The sequence below is a fragment of the Trichechus manatus genome, unplaced genomic scaffold (assembly GCF_000243295.1).
Source record: "Trichechus manatus latirostris isolate Lorelei unplaced genomic scaffold, TriManLat1.0 scaffold00143, whole genome shotgun sequence".
Lineage (NCBI taxonomy): Eukaryota > Metazoa > Chordata > Mammalia > Sirenia > Trichechidae > Trichechus > Trichechus manatus.
The window spans coordinates 2,479,979-2,500,120 of NW_004444079.1; the positions used below are offsets into that span (position 1 = coordinate 2,479,979).

At 48.6% G+C, this 20,142-nt stretch overlaps 1 protein-coding gene across 1 annotated transcript; it reads left to right on the forward strand.

The window, feature by feature from the left end:
• Positions 1–7,212: 7,212 nt before the first annotated feature.
• HYOU1 (hypoxia up-regulated 1) lies at positions 7,213–18,298 on the forward strand. The gene is made up of 26 exons (XM_004385641.2): positions 7,213–7,333; positions 8,199–8,296; positions 8,533–8,626; positions 8,817–8,895; positions 9,030–9,184; positions 9,310–9,386; positions 9,693–9,874; positions 10,128–10,243; positions 12,144–12,336; positions 12,550–12,684; positions 12,845–12,927; positions 13,066–13,198; positions 13,379–13,566; positions 13,825–13,963; positions 14,513–14,573; positions 14,726–14,805; positions 15,235–15,420; positions 15,569–15,741; positions 15,874–15,961; positions 16,059–16,181; positions 16,359–16,492; positions 16,672–16,756; positions 17,256–17,490; positions 17,585–17,635; positions 17,900–17,950; positions 18,062–18,298. The coding sequence occupies exons 2-26, from the start codon at positions 8,206–8,208 to the stop codon at positions 18,121–18,123; spliced, it is 2,994 nt and encodes a 997-aa protein (XP_004385698.1). The 5' UTR covers positions 7,213–7,333; positions 8,199–8,205; the 3' UTR covers positions 18,124–18,298.
• Positions 18,299–20,142: the final 1,844 nt, after the last annotated feature.

A 20,142-nucleotide genomic window follows, 5' to 3' on the forward strand; every position in this document is an offset into this window, starting at 1 on the left:
TTGTCAGAGCTTGTTGCGTGTAATAAACACTCAAAACATGTTTCTTAAAGAAGCTGAGAAATGTTGATGGGAACCGGACTCCCAAGACCCTGGGCCTCCTTCCCCCCCCCCACCCCCCGCCACCATTTTCCATAATGGGAGGTATTGGGACATAGCAGAACAGAGCAAAAAGCCTGGAAGTGGCAGCTTTGAGAACTGAATTATTTAACGAGTGACAGGTGCCCAAGATATTGCATGGCCACCCTCCACTCCCAACTCTGGATAAACCTGAGTTTATGTACAAACAGGAGCTGTCCTCGTGGACAACTGTAGGTTTGCTGTTTGCATGCCACAAGGAACTATATGTAGGAGTGACAGAGTCATTTTTGAGTTGGCATGGACATACGAAAAAGTGGTTATGTGATTGGTTAGTATTTCTGAAGTTTATTTTTACACGCCCTCCCCCACAACTTTTCTTTTTTTTGTGGTGAAAATATACAGATTAAAACATTCACCACACCCCAGAACTTTTTATATTCAGAATATTATATTCTTTATTCCCACCAGCCCCCAAGTTCCTGGAGAGCAGGGACTGTGTCCTGTTTACCATGAACTAGGCCTCACAGAGCCTAATAAAGGCTCCATGTTTGGTTGAAGGAATAACTGCAGGAATGACTCTCCTCTCATCCTCTCCTCTCCTCAGTCTGATTGACAGGAAGGTAGAATCCATTTGTCTGATGAGGTAAATGAGGGGAGGAAACCACCTAGCCACCACCACCAGACACACAGATTTCCTGACTTCAGCTCAGTTTTCTTTCCTCTTTGTCACACAAGGATTGGAACTGTTTCAGGATCCCACTCATGGGCAGAAGCATGGATGGGAAGAAGATTGAACCCACTTTCACCTGTTGAGCATATCCTGCACTTATTCATCAGAGTTTTTAGATAATATGTTAACATGTCAGTTAAGACTATGAACAATACATGTTGAAAGAAGATGTGTGAAAGAAAAAAGAGACGTGAACAGCAGATAGAGTGGCATCTTTGTTGTTGACGTGGGTGCTCCCCCTACTGTCCAATGGTAGAGGCCTGGAGCCTTTCTTCTGGTGTCTGAATCTGACTCAGCCTGTAGGGACTGAGTCTTCTCATTGACGATTGGGCCGTTGGAGCCACCCTACTGCCACAGCCCCTCTTTGGACTTACTACCTTCATTCTGTTCCTCTTTATAACAGATAAGTATTGAGCACTCGCTATGCCTGGGACTGTACTAGATGCCCAGAATAATAACACGAACTAGATATGGTCTTTGCCATTTAGGGAGCCCAACCACCGCTATAAGGGATAGACATACAAAGGACTGATAGTAACAAGCCCTTAATTTCATGTAGCAAATTACATCTAACAAAGTGCTTTCACTTCTCATGGAATCTTCCTGGCAGCCATCTGCAGAAGAGGTGTCATTATCTGATGAGAAAACCAAGTCTCAAAGAGGTTCAGGTGACTCTCTCTGGGCAAAAACATCAAAGATCTTTGGAAATAAAACAAGAGTCCTCTAACCTCTAATTAGGTGGTTTGCTGAGGTATGAAGCTAAGCTACACTTGTCAGAACACACACCAGATTTGTCTTTTACTTACCTGAATCCTGAACATCAGTATAGTGAGGAAGATAGGCAGGCATACTACACAGAAAACTGTGTGTACAAATTTTGGTACAGTTCTACATACTGAGAACTTGAGTCATGAAAGTACTAAAGATAAAGCAATTCAAGTCTTTAGTTTGAAATTAAAGAGGTCACAGCTCAGAACCAAGAGTGGTCTTGCAATGCTCTCTCTTTTCCCCTTCAGCAAACTGTTACCCATGATGTCAGTCATATCCCTTGGAGCTAAACAGAAACACTTCTTGTTCCAGATGCAAAATTTCATTTTGTATCAACTTTTTCTTTTCTCATCTGGCTTTCGGGGTAGAAACCGTTTTCCAGAATGCTGAAAAGTCTGGGTTTTTTCTCTTAGCCCCCCAAAAGGGGTAGCATCAGTTTCCACCTTAGGAGCAAGAAGCTCAGTCTAAACTCCAATGTTTTACAATGCAGAGAACCCAGGACTCCACAGCTAACATGAAACCAAAGAAGAAATTAGCTGATTAGTGACTGTGAAAATCTGGCCTACAAAAGGGAATGTAAATTTGTCACGAACATGGCAAGGCACTTAACCAAGCTTTTAACGTGGCAGTAGTCCCCATGTTTTAGTGATTTCTCTGTCTAATAACAAAAACAATATGAAGTTAACTAATATATTTCTGGTGCGTAGTATGCCCCAGGCACTGTGCTGAGCACTTTATCTCCTTTAACTTCTACACCAACCCTGTGAGGCACATCTTAGCGTGCCTCTTTCCATAAAGAAATTGAGGCTCCAAAAGCTAAACAGCTTGCCTAGAGTCACATAGGTAGGAAGATGAGTTCACAGGCAAACCCAGGTCAGTCCAAATCCAGAGCCCTGTATTGTGGATGCTCAATATACATATACGTATACGTATATATATATATATATATATATATAGGAATACTTAAGTCAATTAACTTGTTAATAAGTGTGAGTGATCTATGTGATCATGAAGTTACAGAATTCAAAAACCTTAAAAGTCTTCCATCTCTTCTTAGCACATAATAATCCTGACTTCAGTGCAAACTGGGAAATGCTTCCAATCCTTTCTGCTGGAGCTTGTCTTATCTCCCCATATTGTACTCAAATTCATATGTACCAAGACTTTAAATATGCATTAATATTCTAGTGTCATTAAGGATTCAGGGGCTGTCATTCACTGCTGTTGGAGAGTATGTATTGGTAAGGAAGGCAATTTGACAATATGTATCAAAAGTCTAAAAACAGGAAGGTACACATGGGGTTATCATGAGTTGGCATCCACTCCACAGCAAGTAACAACACACTTTAAGCCAGCATTTCCACTTTTAGGAACTTATTCCAAGTGGATTATAAGGGAGAGATTTGTTAAGATTTATCAATAAAAGTATCCATTCACCTTGTATAATAGAAAAAGAAAACCTAATTATCAATAGTAATTTTGGTAAATTATTGTACTTATCTGTGCTATAGGAGCACTCATGGCGCAGTGGTTAAGAGCTTGGCTGCTAACCAAAAGGTCAGCAGTTTGAATCCACCAGCTGTTCCTTGGAAACTCTATGGGGCAGTTCTACCTGTTGGGTCTCTCTGAGTCAGAACTGACTCGACGGCAATGGGTTTTTTGTTTTTTCTACGCTATAATTCTATACCACTGAAAACCTTGAAGAGGAAAAAAATGACATAGGAAAATGTTCTCAATAAATTAAATGAAAAATGGTTACAAAGTATTATCTCCATTAAAGTTTAAAGCATGTATGTCGATTGATATTCGTCATAATGCTAAAAGTGATTTAATCTGAAAAATGGAATTGTGGGTAGTTTTTATTTTCTTCTTTTTTGTTTTTCCAGTTTTCTTCATTAACTATTTCGTTTGTAATTCTAAAAATATTGTTATAGAAAAAACATCCTGGTGCAGCTTCGTCTGCTGAAAGTAGGCTTTCCCCCTGCCTAGGGTTACAACAAAATCAAACCCTCAAGTCTTGTATGAGATATACAATAATAAGCAATAAAAATAAAAGACAAAATAATTTGTAAATTTTTATTGAAGTATAACATACATGCAAAACAGTGCACATACTACAGCCCACTGAATTTTCACAAACTGGACAAAGTCATTGCAACCAGCATTGCAAACAGAACATTGCCAGAACCCCAGAAGCCAGCCTTATGCCCTCTTCTACACCCCACCTCCCTGCAAGGGTAAGCACCATCTTGACTTCTATCACTATAGCTTAGTTTCTCCTGTTTGTAAACGTAAGTGAAATACAGTATATACTCTTTGGCTTCTGGCTTCCTTCACTGAGTAATATGTTTGTGGGATTCATTTAGGTCATTGCATGTAATAGACCATTCATTCTCATTGCTGTATAGCATTCCATTGTGTCCATCTATCACCATTTATTTATCAAACTGTTAATGGGCAATTTAGAGATATGAACAAAGCTGATACAATCTCTTGGTAAACATACGTATGCATTTGTTAGGTATACACCTAAGAATGGGATTGCTGGGTGACAGATTAATTTATCATATTCTTCTCCCTGATCAACACTGCCTCCAGCCCATCACATAATTTGCATGGTTTATAAGGTATGCATATGCCCTTGCTGATGTGTTCATTTTAATCTTCTGTCATTTTGGCATGTGTCCTGCAAAACAGCAACTTTCTTCTCTTGGGTTTCTGCACATTGTGGAGGAGGGGGTGTGGTCTTCAATGATGTTAACAAGTTATTCTGAACAATAATTAGTGGATTCAGCTGCCTAGATCAATATACGTCAGGTGTTTTATATTTAAAATTTCCCATTGTTCTACAACGTGTTCTTGTGAAACTGACTCTTCTCTCTGGTCAGAGAACAAAACAGGTGACTCCCCAGAGCACTGGCACCTGCTGCACCTCCCAGGGGGACAGATACCAGGTCTCAGGCATGAGTTGCTTCACCCATGGCTTCGGCAAAACTGTGCTCCCACCAAGGGTAGGCTGGGGGTGGGAGCTCTCTAAGAAACGGGACTCTTTCTTAGTCTCCGAATCTGCAATCATTAAATAGGTTTTTAATAAGTGTATGAAGCCATGAACATATTTATTTCCCATCAGACTGATTTTTGAGAGCAGGGACAAGGTCATCCCCACCCCTGGATTCCCAGCACCTAGACAGGGCTTCCAACCGATTTGTTTCTGGTTCAAACTGCTGCTGAAAATTTGCATTTCTAACAAGTTCCCAGGCCATGCGAATGCTGCTGGTTAGGGACCAATTCTGGTTCTCAAAATTTATTATACAGAAGAATCATCCGAGGATCTTGTTAAAATGTAGATTCTGATTCAGTGTATGTGGGGTAGAAACACAGATTCTCAGCAGGGGTTCAAACTGATAGGAACCAGTTCGAAGCCCTGCACCTAGCATAGTGCTTGCATATCACAGGGGCCCAGGAAGTGTTAAAATCTATACTTTCTGTTAGAAACGGATAGAAAGAATCTACTGGATAGTTGGCCAAAAGTAGTCAGTTATTGAGGAAAAAAATCTTTGTGGAACTGAGCTTGACCGTTGATATGTCCATGGCTAAACAAACCCTATCCTATGGAACGTTCTACAGCAGTAAACAACAATGAAGTGAATCTTTGCACACTGACATGGGAAATGCTTCATTTGTTTTTTAAAAAGCAAGTTGCTCAAGGGGGCTGGATGATCCCTGCAACTATTACCCTAAGATAATATTTAAAACTTGAACCAAAAATATCCCCTGAAGTCTTCTTAAAATCAAACAACAGTTTAGCTTGACTAGTAAAAAATGTCTGCCTTGAGCATTATGCTTTTTTAAGAACTATATGGGATCAAAGTGACAACAGCAACTCGAAAGATTAGATAGAACCTTAGGGGGCAGTTAGCTTATGTTAATGAGGAACATAACACGAATATTATCAATGTCACTGAATTGTACATGTAGAGATGGTTGAATTGGTGTATGTTTTGCTGTATATATTCTTAACAAAATAAAAAAGCAAGTTGCAAACACCACATAGGGATAAACATCTTATGGTTTAAAAAAAAAAAAAAAAAGACAAAACCCACGTTTCTAGAGAGACACACACCTATATGTAAATGCAGAAAAAAAGGTCCAGTAGGTTACACACCAAACTGATAAGCTACTCCAGAAGAAATACGGGGTAGTGTCAAGGAAACTGAGCTTTATCTAGAATGTTTTGAATTTTTTCCAGGATTACATTCGTGTATTATTTATGTAAATTGTGGTAAAAATTGACGTGCATTATCCTGTAATACTGGCTCTATTTTTACCAGTTTCTCTACTACATCAAGACGGAACTGTTCGTAAAAGGAAAAACAGACCTCTCTCTAGTAACTAGCAGTAGACTCCTGACTACTTTCTCCCCCTAAACATAATGAAAAATGTAGAGAAAGGTACAGATCCTGTAAAGAAGCTCGGCCAGGGCGTTCTAGAGTTTTCTGTGAAGGGAGGCCAGGCGTTGATTTAGGGAGGGGAAAAAGACAACTGATTTCCAAATTTAAGAAAAGTGCGCTCCGAACTGTAAAGTAACAGGAGCGCCAAGTACCTGCCCGAGGTGCTTTAATTCGATGACTGAAACAGGAGCAAGGGAAGATTTACAACATTTAATGGAACAGAAATATGAGGCAGTGCGTGAGACATTATGCTCAACCAATTATATAGCCTCACAAATAAAAGTGTCTTTTGTTGTTGTAAGGAGCTCTGATGGAATAGTGGTTAAGAGGTCGGCTGTTAACAAAAAAGTCGGCGGTTCCAATCCACCAGCCGCTCCTTGGAAACCCTTTGGGGTAGTTCTACTTTGTCCTATAGGGTCGCTATGAGTCGGAATCGACTCACGGCAACAGGTTTGGGTTTTTGTCGTTGTTGTAGAGCTTTACAGTTTGCAATACTCTCTCATACCAGTGGAGCTTAGAGTCAAGGCCAAATTCTGCCACTAATAAATTGTGTAATCTCCGACCCATCAGTGAACATCTTTTAACAAAACAAAGAGGAGTTGGGGTGAACGGAGCCTGAAGCGCCGACATTCTCTCATTTCTAGCCAAAGCCTAAGGCAGTTGAAAACCAACCGGCAAGCAAGCGCCTCTTCCGCTTGGCTGCGGTGGGGGTGTGGGGAGGAACGCCCATCATTTTCATTCTTCGGCCGGAGCTCCCCAGGTGTCCAAAAGAAGAGGTCCCAGCCCGAGACTGAGCGTGTATCCCCTGCCCAAGACACCACTCACCCCCAAGCCCCGCAGGGATGCATCCAGCTCCAGGCTGGAAAAAGGTCCCACGAGTGACCGGGGCCGGCGCTGAGGAGGAGACAGCGTAACACTTTGGACCGGTGACGTGGCCCAATCCCAGGCAAACGTGTACGGTTTTACCCCGACCAGAGCGCAGGGCCCACCGCCTCCTCCCAGGCATGGGCCGGAGATGGAGAAGGGGCGGGCCTAGGACGTGGCCCAATGGGAGCGCGCGCTGGGGCGGCGGGGGCAGGGCCGGGCGCGCAGCACAGGTCCTGGCAGCTCAGTCTCCAATGAGCGCTCGCCGCGTCCGGGGCCGGCTGGTGCGCGAGACGCCGCGGAGAGGTTGGTGGCTAATGTAACAGTTTGCAAACCGAGGGGAGTTGTGAAGGGCGCGGGCTGGGGGTGCGCTGCTGGCCTCGTGCGTACGTCCGCTGCCACGTTTGTCCTAAAGCTGGGACCAGAGGAACGGAGGCAAGAGGTAGCGGGGGTGGGGATGGAGATGGGCGGCAGCCATACCTCCCGTGGGGAGGCAGTGTGCTAGCTCCGGGGGCAGGTCGGTAGCGGGAGCGAGGGCCCCACTGACGCTGGCCTGTTTGAGCCCAGTACTTTGGGCCCCGCACCTCGGCCCCCGCACCTCGGCCCCCGCACCTCGGCCCCCGCACCTCGGCCCCCGGGGCGCCCACACACGGTAGGAGTTGGTCAGGGCTCGTTTCTGGGAGTGGAAACTGCCGCCTTCGTCAGGTGAGGCTGAGGCGAACAAGGGGTAGTCGGTACCTGCCGGGTGACGAGCCTTAGCGCTCCAGGCACAACCTCTGTGTGGGCGGCGGGGCGCGGTGAGACCACCGGGAGGGATGAGGAGAAGGAGGCAGGCCCTTCCATCCATACCTCCCGAAAGTCACCATCTTTCAATTCCGTCCAGGCCCAGCCTGGCTTTCCCTGCCAGCGAGGGAGCTCCAGGTGCGGAGAGATAGTTGCACCCTGGGCGGGGTTCCCTGGCCGTACCCCAAGTGTCTGACAGCAGGGGCAGTGCTAGGGTGCTCCAGTTATTGCCTGTGGTGGACGAAAGGCTCCAGTCTCCTTCCTTCTGTCCTAGTTTCTTCTCTAGGGAAGGGTGGAACCAAGGGCCCTACACTCTTTGGCTTGGGCCTTTGTGTGGGTACTTCTGGGGATGACTAGAGAGTGGGTGGTACTCATCAGGAAGAAGGAGTGGGGTGTAGGCTGCTCTGCCCTGGGTGAGAATGGAGTAGGTATGACTCTTACAGCTTCTCTCTTCTGGGACATGGTTTTGTCTCCTTCATTCAGTGCATCCAGTTACAAGTGTTTTTTTTTTTTTTCTCCTCCAGGGCCACAATGGCAGCCACAATCAGAAGGCAGACGCCAAGGAGGCCAGCCTTTTGGGTCTTGATGACTGTGCTCTTGGCAAACATGTTGGCACTGAGTGGTGCGTACCCCACCAGAGGAATCGAGAAGAATAAATGATGGGGATAAACGGTTGGAAGGGAGAATGAGGCTCCTGAGTTGGAAAACTCTGGATTCTTGAGTTGCTACACCCGGGATTTTCTTCTTTGTCTTTTACTATCTTGCTTTTCCATGAAAAGTGATAATGCTTTGATTAGAGGGACCTCAGGAAGTTGGGGGAAGAGGATGTGTTAATTGACAAACCTATTTCCTCTTCAGACACGCTGGCAGTAATGTCTGTGGACCTGGGCAGTGAGTCCATGAAGGTGGCCATTGTCAAACCTGGAGTGCCCATGGAAATTGTCTTGAACAAGTAAGGCTGGCCCCATTGTGGGGTAGGGAAAAAGGGCATCTAGGCTCCAACTGGGTGTGTGATCTTAGTGCCCACAGCAGACATGGGTGTCTGAGTAATTGTGGGGGTGTCGAGGCTCCTGAGTCCTCATCCTACTGCAAGTGCATTAACCTTCTCTTTTAGTCACTTGGGCCTAATGTCTTTTCCTCAGGGAATCACGGAGGAAAACCCCAGTAACTGTAACTCTGAAAGAAAATGAAAGATTCTTTGGAGACAGTGCAGCAAGCATGGTGAGTGCTGGGCAGAGAAGAGGACATGATGTAGACCCCAGAGTCTCTTTCCTTTATCAGTCTCTATGATGTTAGAAGCAGGCCATGGTGGGCTTGGCAACCTAATACTCTGTTCCTTCTTCACCGCCTATCAGGCCATCAAAAATCCGAAGGCTACACTGCGTTACTTCCAGCAGCTACTGGGGAAGCAGGCAGATAACCCCCATGTGGCCCTTTACCGGGCCCGTTTCCCAGAGCACAAGCTGGGTATTGACCCACAGAGGCAGACTGCGCACTTCCAGATCAGCCCGTGAGTGCTCTTCCAGGGAAGGCGGGCTCGGCAACCCTGGTGGGCTCCTCATTGGATTTGCTCATGATTTTCCTGCCTTGTGTCTGGCTGTTCTTGCCTCTGACTACCCCCCTCCCACCCTGCAGGCAGCTGCAGTTCTCACCTGAGGAGGTGCTGAGCATGGTTCTCAATTACTCCCGGTCCCTGGCTGAAGATTTTGCAGGTGAGTGGCCAAGGTGGGGCCAGTGGAGGCAGGTTCCCCAGGGTCTAAGGCAGTGGTCCTCAAATGGGAGCAATTTTGCTTCCCAGAGATATTTGGCAATGTCTGGAGACATTTTTGGATGTTGCAACTGGGGAGGTGTTATTGGTGTCTATTGGGTGGAGGTCCGGGATGCTGCTAAACATCCTACAATGCACAGGACAGCTCTCCATACAGATAATTGCCTTAAAATGTCAATAGTACTGAGATTGGGAAATCCTCATCTAAGATACGGAGTTGGCGGGAGCCCTGTTCTGTTGTCCTCTGTAGAGCAACCCATCAAGGATGCAGTGATCACCGTGCCAGCCTTTTTCAACCAGGCCGAGCGCCGAGCTGTGCTGCAGGCTGCTCGCATGGCTGGCCTCAAAGTGCTGCAGCTCATCAACGACAACACCGCCACTGCCCTCAGCTACGGTGTCTTCCGCCGGAAAGATATCAACACCACTGCCCAGGTGAGCCAGGAAGCCCTAACCAGACACACTGGGCAGCTGATTCTGAGGAGAATGTAAGCCACTTGGCTCATTTTGCATCTTGTTTGCACATGCTGGCTTTGGCAAAATTCAACAGCTACCTCCTCTCAGCCCCTGAGGAGCTCTTCTGCTTTAAGTTGAGATTTAGGCAACCCCTTGGAGGCAGGCATGTCGGCAAGCATGCACCCTGGTGTGGGATGAGGTTCCTGTGACCCTTGCCTTGGTGTCTCTACAGAATATCATGTTCTACGACATGGGCGCAGGCAGCACCGTGTGCAGCATTGTGACCTACCAGACGGTGAAGACTAAGGAGGCAGGGATGCAGCCACAGTTGCAGATTCGGGGCATAGGGTAAGCAGGTGCTGGGAGGAGGGGTCATGCTGAGATACTTTTGGGTCGGAGGTTTCTTCTCTGGAAGGGCAAAAGTGCCTCACTTTCCTGCTTCCTGCAGGAATGTTCTCCTGGCTAAAGCATCAATCACTGGGGGGTACCTCTCCTAAACAGCAAAGGGAAGATGGAGATAGTGGGGATGACAGTTGGGGGAGATTGAAAAGCAGAGAACTCCCTGAATATACCTTCTGAGGAATTCCATGATGCTGCGAGCCATATGTAGCATATCAGACTCATTGTTTTTTTGTGTTTTTTTTTCTGTTCTCAGAATAAATAACTATTGTAATTTCTTTTTTTTTTTTTTGTACTTTAGGTGAAGTTTTACAGAGCAAATAGTTTTTTATCAGTATACATACTGTTTCATGACACTGGTCAACAACCCCACAACATGTCAACCCTCTGCCTTCACGACCTTTTTTTTTTTTGGTGAAAATATACATAGCCAAAGATACGCGATTTCAAAAATTTCTGCATGCACAGTTCAGTGACATTGACTACGCTCTTCCAATTGTGCTTCTATTCTCACTTTAAATGAAGATTTACAGAACAAAAGAGTTTCTCATTAAACAGTTAGTACACATGTTGCTCTATGACAATGGTTAATAATTCCACTACATGTCAACACTGTCCTTACTCAACCTTGGGTTCCCTATCACCAGCTTTCCTGTCCCCTTCTGCCTTCTAGTCCTTGTCCCTGGACAGCTGTGCCTCATTAGTCCCATTTTGTTTTATGGGGCCGTCCAATCCCTGGTGGAACAGGGAACCTCGGAAGTGACTTCACCACTGAGCTAAAAGGTTGTCTGGGGGCCATACTCTCGGGGTTTCTCCAATTTCTTTTGGACCAGTAAGTCTGGTCTTTTGTGTGTGTGTGTGTGTTAGAATTTTGTTCTACATCCTTCTCCAGCTCTGTCCAGAACCCTCTGTTGTAATCCAGGTCAGAGCAGTGGTAGCCAGGCACCGTCTAGCTGTACTGGACTCAGTATTGTAATTTATTGTCTTATTTCTTCAACACATCCTTTTCTATCCATCTTAACCACTACTACCCCAGTCCAACCTACCATTACCTCTTACCTGCAGAATTACAAAAGATCCACCTGCTTCCAGTGTGGCCTCCCGCTAGTTCTTTTTCCACATTGCAGTCAGAGTTCTTTTCAAAATCCCGGTTGTCACCTGTTTCTTTAAAAATCCTTCAGTGGCTCCAGACCTTTACCTTGGCCCATGAAGCTGGACCTGTCTAGCCCTGAATCCTTCTACAGCTTCTCCCTAACCCTGAGCAATACTTGCCCTCCTTTGCAACTTAGTATGCTTTTTCTCACCTCAGGGTCTTTACACAGACCGTTCCTCAGTCTAGAATGTTCTTTTCTCTTCACCTAGTTAACTCTTAATTCATCCCTCAGGTTTTAAGTATTATCACTTTTTCAGGGAAGCATTCCTTGATGTCCCTGAATAGCTCAAATTTCCCCTGGCTATGCTCCCATAATATCATTTATCTCTCCTTTATATAACATATGAGGTGGTTGTGATTTCACATTAAATGGTTGTCTGAAGACTAGGTAGTAAACTCCTGAAAAGTAGGGACTCGACTATTTTTTTTTTTTTTGCTCACAATCGTAGCCCCAGAGACAACTCCACAAGAGGTGCTCAGTAAATGCTGTTGAATGATTGGGTAGATGAACCATTACAGTGAGGTGTCAGCTCAGTTGGGGGAGTTGAGGGTAGTGTTTCCACACTTTGGGTGTTGGGGGTAAACAGGGCCCCCTGAAACAAAGGAAAGGTGCCGTGTGGGGATGGACGTCAGGCTTCTCTGTAGATGGAGTCCCATGTGTTCCTCACACTTTTCCCTGCTTCTTTTCCTGAACAGATTTGACCGCACTCTGGGGGGCCTGGAGATGGAGCTCCGGCTGCGTGAGCATCTGGCTGGGCTTTTCAATGAGCAGCAAAAGGGCAAGAGCTCGAAGGATGTGCGGGAGAACCCTCGTGCCATGGCCAAGCTGCTGCGTGAGGCCAATAGGCTCAAAACCGTCCTGAGTGCCAATGCTGACCACATGGCTCAGGTGTCCAGGGATGACTCGTTGAGGGCAAATATTCCCCATCTAGAGAGTGGAGGACCCCACCATCCTGAGCTTGGCTGATTGTGCCTGGTGTGACCCATGCCTCTCTTGGCATTCTTCCTGCCATCCTCCCACACATCTGTCCCTTAGTGTCTGTCTTGCACCCAGAGAGCAGGACCTGGGTGGGAACTCCTGACACCTTTCATCTTCCTTCAGATTGAAGGCCTGATGGACGATGTGGACTTCAAGGCAAAAGTGACTCGTGCGGAGTTTGAGGAGTTATGTGTGGACTTGTTTGAGCGGGTGCCTGGGCCCGTGCAACAGGCTCTCCAGAGTGCCGAAATGAGTTTGGTGAGGGGGTAGTTGGAGGGGTGTGTGGTATGGGGGCAGGAGACAAGTGAGATAGAGGTTGGATGGTGGGGAGGAGGGAATAGAGACATAAGGGAAGTCAGTGCTGAGGAGGTAGGTTCACTGCATGCTGTCTCACCCCGTGTTCTTTCCCCCTGTGCAGGATGAGATCGAGCAGGTGATCCTGGTGGGTGGGGCCACTCGGGTACCCAAAGTACAGGAGGTGCTGCTAAAGGCCGTGGGCAAGTGAGTGTGGGGGCTGGGCGATCTGGGCTGCTGCCTGGGGGCCAGGGCTCCAGGGCTGGGCAACTGGAGGACTGAGGGGAGGGAGTACAGGTGGGGTGCTCCAGGATGGACAGGTGCTGAAACCTGGGACTTTCACAGGGAGGAGCTAGGGAAGAACATCAATGCAGACGAAGCAGCCGCAATGGGGGCTGTGTACCAAGCAGCTGCACTCAGCAAAGCTTTCAAGGTGAAGCCGTTCATAGTCCGGGATGCAGTTGTCTACCCCATCCTGGTGAGTGAGACTGCCTGTCAGGGGACACACACCCTTTAGCTTCCAGCTGTCGTTTCCTCTTCTGTCTGCCCTAGCCTGTCCCTTTCTTTGTGCCGAGAGATGTTCCCCACCCATTCTTACCCCAGAACCTGCTCTGGTTCTCCAGTGCGTCTTCTCTCTGCCTGCCTGCCTGCCGTGTAGGTGGAGTTCACAAGAGAGACGGAGGAGGAGCCTGGGGTTCGCAGCCTGAAGCACAACAAGCGTGTGCTCTTCTCCCGGATGGGGCCTTACCCTCAACGCAAAGTTATCACCTTTAACCGCTACAGCCATGATTTCAACTTTCACATCAACTATGGGGACCTGGGCTTTCTGGGGCCTGAGGATCTTCGGTGAGGGGGACAGGGTGGAAGTCCCAGGGATGGGGGAGGGGCATGGGTGCAAGATGACCCAAAGATGAGGATGAGGGAGGCTTTGGGACCTGAAGGACTGAAACACGAAGCAGGTTGTGGGTTAGGCTTGGCTTGTGAGCTGCTTCGCTGCAGCTCCTTGGGAGGTTCCCTGACATCTCATGCCTGGAGGTTGTGCAGTCTAGAGGTGGAAGTGGGCTGGGTCAGTTCTCTTTCATCTTATCTTTTCTCTACAATCAGGGTATTTGGCTCCCAGAATCTGACCACAGTGAAGCTAAAAGGCGTGGGTGAGAGCTTCAAGAAGTATCCCGACTATGAGTCCAAGGGCATCAAGGCTCACTTCAACCTGGACGAGAGTGGTGTGCTGAACCTAGACAGGGTAAGAGCAGGAGACCCTGGGTACAGGGTGAGGGTCAGGTCCTACTGGCCTCACCCAGTGCCAGTTCCATGTGGTATTAGAACGTGATAAAAGGGTTTTAAAGTCAGGTATATGTTGGGTCTAAACAAAGCTAACCAGGGATCTGGCAGGGGCCTTCTCGTAGCCTTTAAATGCTTACGGGTATTGTAAATTTCTCAGAGGGAAATATGGAATGGTTGCGGAACCCGGTTTTGAAGAACAGTCGGTGGGGGGGTTAATGTCCTTTAGAACATATCTTGGGAAACAATGGCTTTTACTGTCATTAAGTAGAGAGGTGGGCTCTGGGAGAGAAAAAAGAAGAGCTGTAATGCTGTCTTCAGCTGTTAACCAAAGGGGGTGAGTGACTTGATCTAGGCACCTTTACAAGAAGGCAGGTGAGAGACAAGCAGCATGACTGGAGGTCGTGCAGATGTACATGCGCAAGCCTCCATGGGCAGGGTGTTTGTGGAGAAAAGGTGACTTAGCCTGCAGGGGCACCTGAATGTCTTCATTTTGAATCCTCGTTTTCAGGTAGAGTCTGTATTTGAGACTCTGGTGGAAGACAGCCCAGAAGAGGAATCCACTCTTACCAGTAAGACAAGCACGTATATACGTGCGTGCGCGTATGAGAGAGAGAATATGCTTGTCTGCATTTGGGGAGGCGGGCAAGGTATTGCCCTTGGGCTAGGAGGTAGAGTCACTGCCGCAGCCCCCTTTTGAATCTTTGTGCTTTCTTCCCCCTAGAGCTTGGCAATACCATTTCCAGCCTGTTTGGAGGTGGTGCCACACCAGATGCCAAAGAAAATGGTACAGATACTGTCCAGGTGAGCCCAGGATGGAGCCAGGGGAGCATGGAGGATGGCACCTGGGGGGCATGTAGTGGCAGCAGAGGCAAGGAGCTGGGGTGGACATGCCAGCTGCCTAGAATTTTGTAGCTGTCCACTTCCCTCTCCACCCATGGTGGGTTAACCATACTTCCCTCATGTTCCTCTGGACTCTGCGCTATTTTCTGTACTAGAGGTGCCAAAGCCCGTGTCGTCATCTCCAGACTTTTTTTCTTTGTGCAACTAGAGTGCTACAGTCCAGATAGCTCACTGACTCTTCATACCGTTGTTCTCTGTCTACTCCCAGCTGTGTCCTGAGCAGTGAACTTCTAAGCAGCCGAGGGGGTCTGGCATTGCTGAGGCCAGTCCTGATGCAAAGGTTATGCTTGTGACTGTTGGCCTGTGAGTGTGTCTGTGATTGTTTTTCAGGAGGAAGAGGAAGGCCCTGCTGAGGGGAGCAAGGAGGAGCCTGGGGAGCAGGCAGAGCTCAAGGAGGAAGCTGAGGCCCCATCGCAGGATACCTCTCAGCCCCCACCCCCTGAGCCTAAGGAGGATGCAGCTGCTGATGGAGAAAAGGCTGCAGGAAAAGAAAATGGGGAGAAGTCTGAGGCCCAGGTGAACTGTGGGCATAGGGAGGCCAGTGTGGGACCCAGGGGCTAAGGAAGCAGCTGCCTAGTTTGTCTCTGATCCCCTGGAGCTCTGCCCTGTGAAGAAAGTAGAAGGGCCTAGGCTTTTCCGGACAGCCGTGTCTTTACCCTCCTAGAAGCCAAATGAGAAGGGGGAGGCAGGACCTGCTGGTGTCTCTCCAGCCCCTGAGGAAGAAAAGAAGCAGAAACCTGCCCGGAAGCAGAGAACGGTGGAGGAGATTGGAGTGGAGCTGGATGTTCTGGATCTACCTGACTTGCCGGAGGAGGAGCTGTCTCGTTCCATGCAGAAGTAAGGGCTGTGAGTGCATGTGTGTGCATGTGTGAGGGTTCGGGATGACGCCCCTGGGAGGGAGGATGCTGTCTGACCCAGGAGTTCTAACACATCCTCTCTTCTCATCCCTGCCTCTCCATCACCTCACAGACTTCGGGACTTGACACTCCGAGACCTACAGAAGCAGGAACGGGAGAAAGCTGCCAACAGCTTGGAAGCTTTCATCTTTGAGACCCAGGTCGGTAGGCTGTGAGTCCCTCCCTGGGACTTGTGCTTGGGCAGGGCTGGCTCTTTGAGCCTCAATGTGTGCATGAGTGATGTGTGTGCCTCCCTAGGACAAGCTGTACCAGCCCGAGTACCAGGAAGTGTCCACTGAGGAGCAGCGTGAGGAGATCTCTGGGAAACTCAGCGCCGCTTCCACCTGGCTGGAGGATGAGGGCTTTGGGGCCACCACAGTGGTGAGGGGCCATCCCAGGACAGGGAGGGTGGACTGGGAGCATTCTCCTTCCTCTCTGAGGGCCAGACAGTGTGAGAAGATCTGGGGTATGAGGCCATAAAGAAGGACAAGGGTCTGAGTCCAGGCTGTCATGTCATCCGTTAACCCTGCTCCTGCTGCCACTCCCCCATCTCATCAGATGTTGAAGGAGAAGTTGACTGAGCTGAGGAAGCTATGCCAGGGGCTGTTTTTCCGGGTGGAAGAGCGCAAGAAGTGGCCTGAACGGCTGTCTGCCCTTGATAGCCTCCTCAACCATTCCAGCATGTTCCTCAAGTGAGCAGCCCTTTTGCCCTTCCTTTCATATTCACTCCTGCCAAGGCGCTGACTTTATCATCCGGTTAGCGTCACCATGTCTTTTCCCGTTCCCTGCACTCGTGGCCACACACCCACACCCCAAGCCTCTTCCCCAGCTCTCTCCCTCCTAGGCTGATTGTCTCCTCTCTGGCTTCCAGGGGGGCCCGGCTCATCCCAGAGATGGACCAGATCTTCACGGAGGTGGAGATGGCTACGTTAGAGAAAGTCATCAATGAGACCTGGGTAATCTCTGTGGAATTACTTACCTGGCACCATGTGCCATCTAGGCAGCCTGGGAAATGTGGAGAAATGGAGGCACAGCAGCCCCTGCCACCTGGCTTAGCCTCTAAGTTGGGAGGGCAAGAGATGTTTGCATTTGAGGTCGTATGTGATTAGTCTCAAACAAGGGGTGATAGCCACACAAGTCATCAGACATGGAGGAGCAAAATCAGTCAGAGCTCAGAAGTGGAGAGGCAGAAAGGGAACACTCAAGGGGAGCTTAGCTGTAGTTCTTCTCGAGTAAGAAGACATGGGCTGGACAGGTGTGTTTGGGGGTCCTTTGTGGAGAACCTTGAATGCCAGGCTGAGGCGTCTGCTTACCCCCATGGGGCTGATGGCCCAGGTGTCAGAGTGATTGAAGACGGAGGGATCCTGAGGCTGGTTGGGGGTACAAGTTCATCCGGGACGGAGATGTCGCCTCTCTCCCCGGCCAGCTCTGACCCTGTTCCTGTCTCACCCACAGGCCTGGAAGAACACAACTGTGGCTGAGCAAGCCAAGCTTCCCGCCACAGAGAAGCCTGTGTTGCTCTCAAAAGACATCGAGGCCAAGATGATGGCTCTGGACCGCGAAGTGCAGTATCTACTCAATAAGGCTAAGTTTGCCAAGCCCCGGCCCCGGCCCAAGGACAAGAATGGGACCCGGGCAGAGCCTCCCCTCAATGCCAGTGACCAGGGGGAGAAGGTCATCCCTCCGCCAGGTGAGGGCAGGGTGCCTGGCTCCGGGTTCTGTTGGGCTGGGAGAGGGCCTCCTTGCCCTCCTGGGGCTACATGTCACTCCTGGTTTCCCTCCAGGCCAGCCTGAAGATGCAAAGCCCATTTCAGAACCTGAGACAGTAGAGACTAGTGAGTTGGAGAAGCTGGTTGGGAATGTGGAAATTTCATTAGCCCAGGGGTCGGCAGGCACAACTGTTTCTGTACAGCCCATGAGCTAGGAATGGTCTTTACATTTTTTAAGGGTGGTTTAAATAATAATATGCAGAGACCAAACATAGCCCACAAATCCTAAAATATTTATTATCTGGGTCTTTACAGAAAAAGTTTGCCTACCCCTCCAGTAGGCCCTTCCTTCCTTCCTCAGAGACTAACCTGTTCCTTCCAAAAAAGCAGGATCTGAACCAGCAGATGCTGAGCCTCTGGAGTTAGGAGGTCCTGGAGCAGGTGAGGGGAGAGTTGGGGTCTGCCGGGAAGCCTGGGGGGAGATCGCTGCAAAGAGCGGGCCAGTTTACCTGTTTCACCTGGTGTCGTTCCTTCCCCCCACCCCCCCGACAGAAGCTGAGCAGACAGAGCATCCTGCAGAACAGAAGCGGACTTTGAAGAATGACGAACTATAACCCCACCTCCCGTTTCCCCATCTTCCCCACCCCCTTCTCCCACCACCTCTATTTATTGTACGCCGAGGGTAGGGGGGTTAGTCCTGCCCTCGGGGGGCTGAGTTCCTTCTGTGTCACCTGTGGCTGGACATGTGGAGAAGGGAAAGGAAAGGACAGCTCATCGTTCTTTCTGGAGTACTTTTGTGGTTAAAACTGAACTGTTCTATTCCCCAATCCCACCCCCTGGCTCCCTCCCATCCAGGCCCTAACTTTGGGGAAAATCACTATTATGTCTTCATTCTTTGCCTGTGGGTAGGTGAGAGAATGGCAGGCAGTGATTGATTGAGACCTGGGAGCGGGAAGGATGTTGCGGGATGGTGGAGAGTCTCCCGTCTTCCCTGGCCATCCTCCCTCCTGTCCTCTCCCTCCACTAAATAAATGTCCGGTACCTACTTGGCAAAGGGGCTGTGGGGAGCCAGTGTCTACAGAGCCTTGGTTACCAGGCTTGGTGTCTGAGGACCTATTTCTGCTCTCTTTTCCCTCCAAGGTCTTCTCTTTCCTTACAGAAGCTGCCATCCCCATCTAGCTCTCTTCCCATGGGTTTCCATGGCTTCCTGTGCAGGTTGGGCAGCTCTTTGCCCCTTGCCCAGAGCCCTTTCATCCAGACTGGCTGGAAGTAAATCTAGGTCAGTTCCAGCCCACATGTTCCACCCCCTGGTTGCCAGAGTAGGCAGGGAGAAAAGTGCAGAAGAGAATCCAGCCACCTAGCCAGGAAGTGAGAGGTAGGAAAGCTGCCACCTGTGGACCGTGGGGCCCAGGAAAGCAGTGTGGATGGCTGGCATGGGGCACCAGCATCCTGCAGGCACCCTCAAAACTGGCATTTTCCCAGTAGCCTGGTACCCTGGGTCCCTTTGAGCTACCTGTTCCCTTCTCTCCTGCTATTCTGCCCCTCCCAGACAGAACCTTTGCCTCACCCCCCTGGGCTGACCAAAATGTGCTTTCTACTGTGAGCCCTTATCCCAAGACCCTGGGGGAAGGAGAGACCATGGTGTGAGTGTAGAAATGCCACCTGGGTCTCCCTCTCTGAGGCAGACCTTGCGGTGAAGGATGAGGGTGAGGACAGGCCGTCTGGCTTGCTTTGCTCCACCAGGATGGTGGGTCCCTTACCCACCAGGACTGACGCCCAGGGAGCCTGTCCTCCAGTATTCCGTCTGTGGTAGGAGCCAGGGCTGCCGCTCCAGCTACCAGGGCAAGGGGGTCCTAGTTGTGTCTGTCTTATCTCCCCCCACCTTTTTTTTTTTGCCACATTGGCAGAAATGGGACCTAAGGGTCCTACCCCCACCTCTAGTTTTGTGTGTTTTTGAGTTCTTCACTAGCAGTTGAGGCTGGTTGGACAGGTTTGAGTCAGACTGTACTTTGCTCCATTGTTAATTGAGAAACTGTTTCAATAAAATATTCTTTTCTATGGTGTGCTGTCATTTTTCTTCATAGTACTTGTTTCCTGAATATAAATAATGTGTTTATTATAGAAAATTTGTAAGCTGGAAGTTTGAATAAATTTCGTCTAATACTATCACCAAAAGATAATTATTAGCATTTTGGGCTTAGTTTTATGTAGTACAGATCCCTGGTGGCACAGTGGTTTAGAGTTTGGCTGCTAACCAAAAGGTTGGCAGTTTGAATCCACCAGCCACTCCTTGGAAACCCTGTGGGGGAGTTCTGCTCTGTCCTATAGGGTCACTATGAGTTGGAATCTGTTCAATGGCAGTGGGTTTGTTTAATGTATTGACATTTGTCCTGTCTATGTAGTTTTCTGTTTTTTTAAAGCACTGCATTTTGAACCATGTTTTAAAAACTCAAGAGGGTCAGTTTGATTCCTCTAGTTTCTGTCACCAGGTAGGCATAGTTAATGGCTTTGTGATTCACTGAACACCATCGTTTACTTAATCTTTGATCTGTTATTGCACACCTAGGGTGTTTCTGCTTCTCACTTACAATAACTACCTTTGGACATAAGGCTGTTTTCATGATCTCTTAGAG